The 10,425-nt window shown below is 44.3% G+C and overlaps 2 protein-coding genes across 2 annotated transcripts; both read right to left on the reverse strand.

Annotated features, from left to right (window-relative positions):
* Positions 1-8,417: 8,417 nt before the first annotated feature.
* Positions 8,418-8,839, reverse strand: PIG-P (phosphatidylinositol glycan anchor biosynthesis class P). Its single transcript, XM_077658301.1, has one exon. The coding sequence runs from the start codon at positions 8,837-8,839 to the stop codon at positions 8,453-8,455; it is 387 nt and encodes a 128-aa protein (XP_077514427.1). The 3' UTR covers positions 8,418-8,452.
* A 49-nt stretch (positions 8,840-8,888) lies between these two features.
* Tcs6 (Threonyl-carbamoyl synthesis 6) lies at positions 8,889-10,370 on the reverse strand. Its single transcript, XM_077658302.1, has 3 exons — positions 10,194-10,370; positions 9,782-9,910; positions 8,889-8,997 (listed from the first exon to the last, which is right to left on the reverse strand). The coding sequence occupies exons 1-3, from the start codon at positions 10,241-10,243 to the stop codon at positions 8,889-8,891; spliced, it is 288 nt and encodes a 95-aa protein (XP_077514428.1). The 5' UTR covers positions 10,244-10,370.
* Positions 10,371-10,425: the final 55 nt, after the last annotated feature.

Here is a 10,425-nt window from a genome sequence, read left to right on the forward strand (position 1 = left end):
TGAGTAACTTGAATAAATGAATAAAAAAAAACTATTTCCAGTATGCTAAAGAAATTTCATGAAAAGCCTTCCAGAAATAAAAATTTGCTGATAACCGCATCTCCTCTTAATGTTGTTGGTATTGCCCTTTGTGTGCTAGCTTCATCAAGCTATGAATCTTTACTGTTTCTTATTTGAATAGTTGAGAAGCTGTAGCTCCGTGGAGCCATACCTGGGGAGCCACACCTGGGGCAAAGCCCTTCAAACTTCATAAGGTAGCAACATCTCCCCTCCTCTGCTCCCTCCTCTCATTTTCATGGGGAAATGTCTTCATGCATCCAAAATGGCCTGTAGGGCGGCTGCACCCAGTGGGAGGGAGACTAAGACTGAGGGGGGGCTAGGAGCAGCATTCTTCAAAAGTTGGCATTACTTTACGAAGTTTCAGGAACTTAACCTGGGGAGCCGCACCCGGAAAGCCACACGCAGGGGACCCATTGCCCGAGCAGTGCAGTGAAAGAGTGGCTAAACTTGCTTATACATAGAGGCAAGTTTGACCAAAGCCTTCCGAGTTTATTTTGCTATGTATCACATGAAGTGCCAGTGAAAACCAAGCATGGCCCTTATGTAACAGGATAATGTCCATGTCCTCACATGATGTTTATTTTTTTAACGTGAAGACTTGCTTCCTCCAATAATTGGCTTAATGTTTAAGGCTTCCTACTCCCAGGAACTCAACAATCCCTTACTGAAACTAATGCGGCTGAACAGCAAGCTTCAGGAGAAGTCTAAATGTGATCAAGCTGTCTTTTCCTTTTCTCTAGCACTGAATGCTTAGCTTGCCCTCCCCATACCTTGAGAATGTGTGCATGTAGTCTGGAAAAAGCCTTGGAATGCGTGCATTCTTCATCCCCATTCTGGCTGCCAATTCTCAACTCTGTCTGAAAAATGTTAATTTGTCATTCTAAGGATCCTGAGCCACAGCATGAGCAGTTCATAAAACATGGTGCCTCTTGAATGTTGTCATGGAATCTGTGTTGCGCAGTGTGGTGTTCCAAATGGTTATAATGAACTTTCTGCATCAAAAAGTACACAAACATCGAACTTTGATATGGTTAACTTTTACTTTGTTCATTTTTTGCTCTTTCAGTTCAATAGTCCAGCAAAACTGTCAGTAGCGCCTCCTTATCTAAAATCAACAGCTTGTAATGCCCTCATAAGAGGCGTCATGATGTTGGCAGTGTTCTGCGTGGGATTGCCTTACAAGCTGAAGACTAATCAGTTTGTTACACATGAGATAAGGCATTTTATGCAAAACAATTCACGAAACATGCTAGTGGCCAACAAGGCAGAAAAATAAAGAACTGAAAACATAGTTAGTCCTAAAGCCTTAATTTGGAAACTTGCTCATGTAAAGCAACTCACAAGGTCTCTACGCATTGTACCGCATTGTTGATGAAGAAAGGTACCTTGTGTTGGTGGCAGAGGACCTGGATGGTGATGATGGTGGCGGGTCCGCGCCATGTCAGCACAAGCACGCTGATGGCTCAAGCACGCTGGCGGCTCAAGCACGCTGGCGGCTCATAGTCCTCAATGTTGTATTGTATTCTCCGAGACCAGCACGTCACTGTGTCAGTGCCCCGGAGGCTTTGTCTGAGGACTTCTGTTCCACAGACAAGTGTGTTGTGGATAATGGGACCGCATTGGTAGCTGGTGGTGTGTTTCGAGTCACTAGGCCTTGGGCAAGAGATGACAAAGCTTGTTTGCTGCCTTGCACCGCCGGTGATGAACCTTCATCCTCTCTGCAGTTGTTGTTTGCCTCACAAAATGGCACATACCCATAAGGGGGATTGGCCACAACCAGGCAGTGACTACCTGTACTGCCAGCTTTCTTTCATACCCCATGCCTCACTTTTCTCTTGGTCTTCTTCTTCCTCTTCAGACATGGCACATACCCACATGGGGGGATTGGCCAAGGTTGTTGTTGTTGCCTTCGTGACATGGCGCATACCCACGACGGGGGATTGGCCAGGGTTCAGTGGGGAGACCCCATAGAATAGGGTAGACTGGTGCCACGCTAATGATTGTGCCTTGGGTTAAATTTCAGAGTAATTAAAAAGAAAAGGAAAAAAACAAAATATCGGGAGAGAATATGAGAATTAAATATATGAAAATACCCAAATGCTCTTTTATATGTGGAAATTTTGAAAACAATTAGCATAGGAATCTGCCAATAGCCGTCATCTAATTGTGGAGGTATTCGCAAACTTGTCTCTTTGTCTGCCACATTTTCAACTTCTTCAGTCTCATTTCTTAGATCTCAACTTCTTCTCCAAGCTTCCTCCTTTCTCATTTATTCCCTCTTTTCTTATTTTATTCCAACCTTGTCTCTTTATAGAGACCCATCCTTGAGTATGGCAACGCACTTTGGAACCCTCATAAAATATACCTGAGCAAAATACTTGGAAAGAATTCATAAGGCATTTTTTTTATCTATTCCGGCTACTTGTGCAGTGTTGGTGCAACTGCCCTGCGAGCACCTGAAATGTCAGCAACCTGTTGCTTCCAATAAATTTGTCTTTACCATGGCGGAATTAAAATTGATAAAATGAATTCATCAAGCCACCCTTTCATCTAGGCGGTTAAACCATCAAAATTGCATCAGTATGTCTATTGCTTGGTGTAATTAAACCGCGCTTTCATTTTTTGTTTAGCCATACAGGTGCAGAATAGGCTGTCATGAGTTCATCAATGATATCTATCTTGTTCTTGAAAAACTTGTAATTTTTTGGCAACTGAAAATTGTACAATCAGGTCAGTGATTTGCACAGTGTATTCTCTTTCAGTGCATTTGTTCTTGTTGGCAAGTTATGGCTGTTCTTCCCAGTGCTTTTATTGTGAGGAATGGAATCTGTATAAGGAGGAGGAGGAAAACGCTTTTATTGGCAGTCCTAATCTAGACTAATTTTGATTGCAAGCCAGGCCACGGCTTTCTGCAGGCCCAATTGGGTCTGTCAACCAGCAGGTGGCCCAGGTAGAGGGAGGGGGATTTGGGGGGGGAAGGTGACATCGACTGGGCAAGAGAAGGCAGTTTTCATGTTGGTGCAAGAGGAAGGGCAGTTAGGGCAATGGGGCTGCATAGAAGTTTGTATAAATGTAGCCTAGCAGAAGCTCTGGCTCCGGAGAAAATGCGCACCAGAGAAAACTTGCCTTCCTTGGAATGCACATCTCAGAACTAACCATCTTGCAGGTAGCGCTTACTTTTTAGCTGGTGGGAGTATAGCCAGAGTTAACATCCTCTGATATTCCCGGTTACATCCTAAGGTATCTGGGGTATGGTCAGGGTGCTACACTGTGATATGGTTGTGTAGGGATTTGTTTTTCGGACCCTGCTTGGTTGGGTCATGTGGCTGGGTCGTGTTATAACAGTGGTCATGTGATATGCACATATGGCCACAACTGCTTTATGGTACTTTTTTTAGGTGCGGCATGCACGTGCGTGACATTTAACGCAATAGCGTTCAATGCCCCGTTCTCCAGAAAATCCGGTGTCAGCATTTTCGGCGTTGTGAGCGAAAAATCATGGTCATGGCTCTGGCAGGTGGTCCCCAGAGAGCAATCTAGGGGGCAGGTGGGCCAGCTAAGTCACCTGACCTTGCAGCGTCGTCACAACCTGCCCACCGGATAGTGAGCAAATTGCCCACTGTGGCAGGTGGCAGTTAATATGATTATTGGTCGCTCGGAAAGAGCAACCTAGCTGGGCCGCACAAGGCTCACCGCTGGGAGCACCTGCCATCTCAGGGCAGTGGCAGATCGTTTAACCGCTGCACCACTGGGCCAGGAGAGGTACGAGGACTCCCAGAGGTCTATGAATGTAAAATAGAGAATGCCCTTCTGCATATGTGGGAATTAACCCATTATGCTATCGGGCCAGCAGACGAGTGGTTATGGTGCTCGGATGCTGGCCTGAAAAACGTGGGCTTGATCCCGGTTGTGGTGGTCACACTTCGATGGAGGCGAAATACTAGAAGCCCATGTACTGTGCGATGTCAGTGCACGCTAAAGAACCCCAGCTGGTTGAAATTATCTGGAGTCCTCCACTATGGCGTCCCGCATAACCTTAGTCACTTTGGGATGTTACCCTATAAAACCAATAAAACCAAACCATTAAGCTATGGCGCCATACCCTTAAGGCGAAGCTTAAGTGTCCCCTCCAATATTTTTCTGTCTGGCTGGAGCTTTTTTTGTTCCTTGCTTTTTGCAGTTCGTTCATTTCCAGGCATCTCATTTCTTTTGTTGTTCTTTTTTTGCAGTGGTGTGTGTATTCTGTAATTCGGCCAGGGGTATGATCTGTCTTCTTTTTGCATGCATTTGGTCCCTTTCTACCTCCGTCTTTGTGCATTTTCATTAGTTTTTATTTCTATTTTGTTTTACTTTGGGGTGTGCTGCTTTGCACTCTTTTCCAAGTGGGTAGCTGTAGGTTAGGTAGCGAGTCCCCATTGTGCCGAAATGAGCTTCTTCAATAACTTAAACACGCTTCCTTTGACTCCTAATGAAAAGGCAGTTTTCTCATAATACAGCCTTTACTAAGCTCCCTTGTTGGTGAGCGAGTATGTGAAGTCCAAGTCCTCTTCGGTCGTCTATGAGACACAGTGCCACAAAGGTGTCATGCCTACCCAAAATTTGGCTTCCCCCTCCATTCTCCGCGCTACCTAGTCAAAGAAGACGAATTGGAATTGGCTAAAACACAGTTGAAACCAGTCAGAACCTGGCTAGTTTCGGCTGGTGAGGTTGGAATTGGAATCTCGACCAGTTCCAGTTGTATTCTGGCCAATTTCTGGTAGTTGGCCTTTTTTGACTGGGCACCCTACAGCGAATATCCTGGCGCTCTTCTTGCTTTCGGTCTTTTATTTAGGGTGTGCAGAATAAATGTTTTGCTAGTAAGCACCCTTGTCTGCTTCTTATTCAAGCCCTTGCACTGTATTACCTTGTGTAAATATAAACCAGTTAGCCTAGATACACGTACGTATAATGCTGTCTGCTTGAAGAGCAGCGAGAGGTGCAAGCAAGCAAGCAGCGCGTGCGACTTGCAGGGATGCAGTGCCTATGCAGAGCGAGCTCTCGAGTGTGCTTTCCCCTTTCTTGCAATGGTAAGTGGGAAAAAGAGGCTGTAAATTGTAAATTGTGGGGTTTAATGTTCCGAAGCAACATGTGGGCTATGAGGGATGCTGTAGTGGAGGACTCCGGATTAATTTAGACTTCCTATGGCTTTTTAACGTCTGCTGTTGTCACACAGCACACGGACCACTTTTGCATTTCTCTTCTTTCGAAAACAAAAAGAAGGAAGAAATACATATGAACTAGTGTGCAGCCGCCACCTTGGCTTGCTGCCACTCTTGCAATATATGCCACCTTGCCCTCTGGAAAGAATAAGAAAAAAATTGGTGGAGACACTTCAGCTCCGCCTTAACGGTATGATGCGATTGAATAATGTGTTAATTCCCATATATGCAGGTCATTCTCTGCGTTACATTCGTAGATTCCTGGGAGTGCTCATACCCCTCCTAGCACAGCGGTTAAGCGATGCGCCACTGTCCTGGGATGGCAGGTACTCCCAGCGGTGGGTCTTATGTAGCCCAGGCTGCTCTTCCCAAGCGACCAATCGTTAGTTTATGGTCGACCCTCAACAGTGGGCAGTTTGCTCACTATCCAGTGGGTAGGCTGTGAGGATGCTTCCAGGTCACATGACATAGGTGGCCCACCTGCCTCCTAGGTTGCTCTCTAGGGACCAATGTTCCAGAGCCATGCATGTGATTTTTTGCTCACAATGCTGATATTAACAGCGCTGACGCCAGATTTTTCTGGAGAACGAGGCCTTTGATGCTCTCGCGTTAAAAACTAAGGTGCGCAGAGATGGCAAGGAATCTATGTGACCATGACATAGGTGCTACGTCACCCTTGTTGTCACATGACCGGAACCAAGTGATGTCCAAAAAATGAGACCCTGTTGCACGGGTTGGGCTGTCATCAAAAGTACAGTCAAACCCCGCTACAGCAAATGCCGCGACAGCGAAATTTCCACTACGACAAAGTATTTCATCTATATGCCATTATGTATTTCATGCTACATATGCATGTATTTATATGTAGCAGATGCTATTTCATGCTACATATAAATACATGAACAGAAATTTCTCTCTTGCAGTATTTCCAGCTCATGGCAGTGCAAAATACAACGCGAGTTTAGCAGAACACATACGAATTTCACCTACTGTAGATGTGCGCACCTGCAAAGAAAGCACAAGGAGCAGAGCGAAGCTGGCAATACAGATATATAGAGGGCAGCCATATGTGCTACGTACTAGCATGTGTACAAATAGGTGCAAAAACCTTTGATGCAAGGTAATAGCCAGCGCCTCTACTGGCGTTTTTTGTATTACTTGCTTTGCAAAGCATGTTGGTTCTGTCGATATAATATAAAATGCTACAATGTGTCATGACGCATTTGCATTCATTATCAAAATTTGAAGTGAACTTATTCTTTACCCAATCATCAAATGGCCATCCAGTGATTTATATCCACTGCAAAAGCTGCCACTGCGTGGTTACACAGTCAATGCCATGATCACATTTTCTCGAGCAAATTAAAATATTAAATACCTGAATATATACGTTACAACCAATGCTGATAGCATCGCGATAACATACTCTATGCAACAAGTAAAATCGATGTGCTTAGATTGTGTTGCAGGGCCCCTTTGATGACTTGCAGAACGTATTTCCATAAATTCCAGTGCAGTACACATTTCGCAGTGTTCACACAGGTAGAGCTCATGGAAAAGCTCTTGCACACAAGCTCTTAGTACAGCTTTTGTATCAGGTCTTGCCTTAAAGTATACCTAAAATCATGCCATCCAGCACGTGAGAAGTTTTGTCTCTTTGCAGGCACGAGCAGTTTTTCCTAGCTAGCCATAGTGCACATCGAACCAAAAAAGTTATTGAAGTTAGCTGTGTTCACATGAAAATATTAGAAAAACCCAGCTTTCAGCAATAATGAGCTTTGCCAGACCATGCTTGTAGTGCTGGCTATTCATATTTCAGGTTTATTTCTCTCACACTATCTGTAGGCAGTGCCCATTACTAGCAAAGACTGAGACTGCCAGGAGAATGCATATGCTGAACTCTAAAACATGCAAAAAGGTCAGTTTACATTTTTCCATCAGCCTCTAACTAATGCACAGTGATAACTGAACCTGAAATTGTTGACAACACTTCACTTATTTCCACACATGGACACCTACTCTGCCCCACTATAACTCAAAATAAAATACGCAGAAACAATCGCTATATGCTCAAATGAATGTGCTAGTACACATTTGTGAGATAGCTGACTTTTGCATGTCAACTTGGTTATGAAGTTAAACCAGCCGGTTCACAATTAAAGCCAAACTGGCTCCACCAGTAAGAAAACAAGTCAACTATATGGCAGGAAATTCACAGTTGGCTTTACCATTTATGCCTCTTGTTATCACTCTTCCCAGCAAGCAATCGGATAAGACTGCATCAGGGCTGTAACATGAAAGGTTGCTGGTGCTTACAAGCACATTCCAAACTAAACAGACATCACATTCCTGCAGTTATTTGCTTAGTTACAAACTTTTTCAACCAGAAAAACTTTTTAAAGCTGACTATAAGCCCAGGAGCTTTTGTTACTGTTAACCTGAATGACATTAAAACAACACTGCAAGGCACCTGTAGTAAAACCTGCCTTTAAATGTTATTCAATGTCACTGCTGCAAGTTGGATCTCGAAAAATCTCAGTTGAATGCAAGCTTTAGGTAAGCATCCAATGGCACTGCAGCTGAGCAAGTGCCTGACGTGTATAATATGTGCACAGCTAAATTTATGTGCCCAAATATGCAGCTTAAAACTATATGAATGGCTTTGTTAATTAATCTAACTGCTTTCCTCTCTTTCCTTTCCCTCAAAGCAACATTACACCAATTGGACCATTATACCGTCATAGAGACCGAAATTCTAGGACCGCAGCCTTAGCTTTTATTGGCACAAAGGCCACTGCAATGCTAGTGGGATATTTGAAAGCCTTAAATTTGAGCTGCCACCTGTAGGCACACCGCGGTCATTGACTTATTTTTTATTTGTAATGATGGACCTATGACCACAGTCACAACCTATGGACACAACAGGCTAAGTTTTCTTCTCTCGCACTCGTTGCTTTCACATCTTCCACACTGTACAGGAGCAAACTGGCCACTATGCTTGGTTTTCCTCCCAGCCCTTCCATTCTTATGTCCCTCTCCCTCTACCTGCAAGCAAATTAATAAAATCCTCTATACCACTGTGTCGACATCGGCTATTCACACAAGCCTATGTTGTGCATTATTTTCTCCATTTCCCAACTTAAGCTTGCAAGTAAAATCTTTTTTAGAAAATGTAACAGAAGCTTTTAATTCAACTAGTCACCCCCATACAGTTCTTGGCACACCTGTGAAATGTGGATGTCCTTGATCGGTGGTATGGCACCGTTAATGGGAGGCTTCTTGTATTCATACATGGCGTGCTTGTCACAGATGGTAGCCGGCGAGTCCAGTGCCGCTGTGGCAAAGGCGATGATGGCAGGATAGAGGCAGAAGCCAAACATGAGTATGGCAATGACACCCACAAAAGGAACGGCGATGGCCCACATCTTGTCGGGAAAGTAGGTGATGCCCATTGCCCTCAGCCAAGAGCTTGGGATGTACGCCCATAGCACGTAGAGAGCAAGTCCCAGATGGCATGACACGTATAGAACGTAGCCATAGATTGCTCGGCTGGCAAGCGGTGCCGGTGTCTTGATGGCCATGGTGGTGATGACTGTGCGGGCAGCGTCAAACGAAGTCACTACACAGGTCTCACGATGCGGGCCCAAAGCGCTGGACCGTGTCGATGGCAAGTACCAGGAGGTCAAAAAAAGAATTCACACCGACTCTCAACTGCCTTGCATCCTTAGCAGTGAAGTTTCTGCAAAAGAAATGAAAGGGCCAAGTAAGTTTCCCATCTACTTGCAATGTATTCAAAAAGAACTGAGATTTGCGCAGCATAGTCAGCCTGCAGAGAGGGTTCTCATGCCAAAAGCTGCACCAAAACACACAGCCCAGTAAGTGGAGAAATCAGCTTTGAGAAACTCTCACAGTATATTTAGAACACCATCAGCCAATGCACAGTTTAAAATACAGACATCTAAGCTACGCTGAAGTTGTGCATGGCTGACGCCTGCACGACTAGGCCATGCCGGGCGCACTATGACACAAGCTGGCAAGCTTGTTCATCCTGGGTTTGCCAGACCCTACCTAAGTGGTCATACCAATCTAAAAAAACAGTTCCCATTTGGTTCCAACTTGTACTTAGTGGTCTGAGAAGGAATCAACTGGGAATTGTTACTTAAGTTAGTTAGTACCACTTCAGCATTTCCACCTGCAAGTAATTTAAGCACCTCATTAATGCCCCTTAAGCAACTGCTTTTAGGTTTAATTGCAGCCAAAGAGTATGCTGCTGGTCAAGTACAGTAGTGTCTGAAATAAAACGTCAGAAGCAAAACCAAACGTAGCCCTTGCAGGTAGCACTTCTGTGCCTCCTAAGACCAACCATTAGCTTATCCTTACAATGGCTTCATACTGTTTGAAACCTTCCATCCCTGATTTTATAAGAAACATGGGGTAACATCTACAGGTAAAGCTTCGTACACACAATAAGGTTCAACTAGCTTGTTTTCATGTTTTTTTGTATCCAGACACTCTGCACTTACACTGTGAGTATGCTTCCCTCCAAAGAAAGTTTTTTGGAACAGCCGGACCTCTTTGGGTCAGAGTCAATGCGGAGCGAGTTGTACACTACTTCTGCGTCTCTTTCAGATGGAAACGGCACTGAAACACATCTGTTAGAATTACGATAAGGAAAAAAAGAACGCGTTGGAAAAAGCTGCGCTTCCCACTACAGGCACCGATCATTATGAAGAACCACTGCGTTTTGTTCACGTCTTGATCAATATTACTAAAACAAAAATGAAAAGTTCAACGAAAAATGCAAAGATAGTGGCAAAAAAGCTTCACGTTGAGTTCATGAGTAAAATAGCAGTAGAAGCACATTTACAGCACTTAAAATGAGCTCTGCAATGAAGTGTTGTACTATTTACTGCTGCTACTACGGACAAAGGATACGCAGAGAGACCAGCGTCAGAGACGTCTTCTGGACGCATCGAAGAAGTCATATTCGCATCATGGGCTAATGTGAAAGTGCTATTTTGTCATCAAAAAATTTGTCAGCACGTTTGATTCTGCCAGCAGTCAACCAGACACGAAGAGCGCCACATTTTCACCAGCCAGGATAAATATAACCCTCACGACTTTTTCTATAAATCTAGAACTAGCCTGGTAGCCAGCGCCACCTCGC

Source organism: Amblyomma americanum, chromosome 3, assembly GCF_052857255.1.
Source record: "Amblyomma americanum isolate KBUSLIRL-KWMA chromosome 3, ASM5285725v1, whole genome shotgun sequence".
Lineage (NCBI taxonomy): Eukaryota > Metazoa > Arthropoda > Arachnida > Ixodida > Ixodidae > Amblyomma > Amblyomma americanum.

Bases quoted from the DNA above. Each gene is read 5' to 3' on its own strand.
- PIG-P (XM_077658301.1), bottom strand. From the start codon at position 8,839: ATGGCCATCAAGACACCGGCACCGCTTGCCAGCCGAGCAATCTATGGC.
- Tcs6 (XM_077658302.1), bottom strand. From the start codon at position 10,243: ATGACTTCTTCGATGCGTCCAGAAGACGTCTCTGACGCTGGTCTCTCT. The intron at 9,911-10,193 runs GTATCCTTTGTC...TAATTCTAACAG, and splicing joins TCTGACGCTGGTCTCTCTGC to ATGTGTTTCAGTGCCGTTTC. The intron at 8,998-9,781 runs GTAAGTGCAGAG...TTTCTTTTGCAG, and splicing joins GAGGGAAGCATACTCACAGT to AAACTTCACTGCTAAGGATG.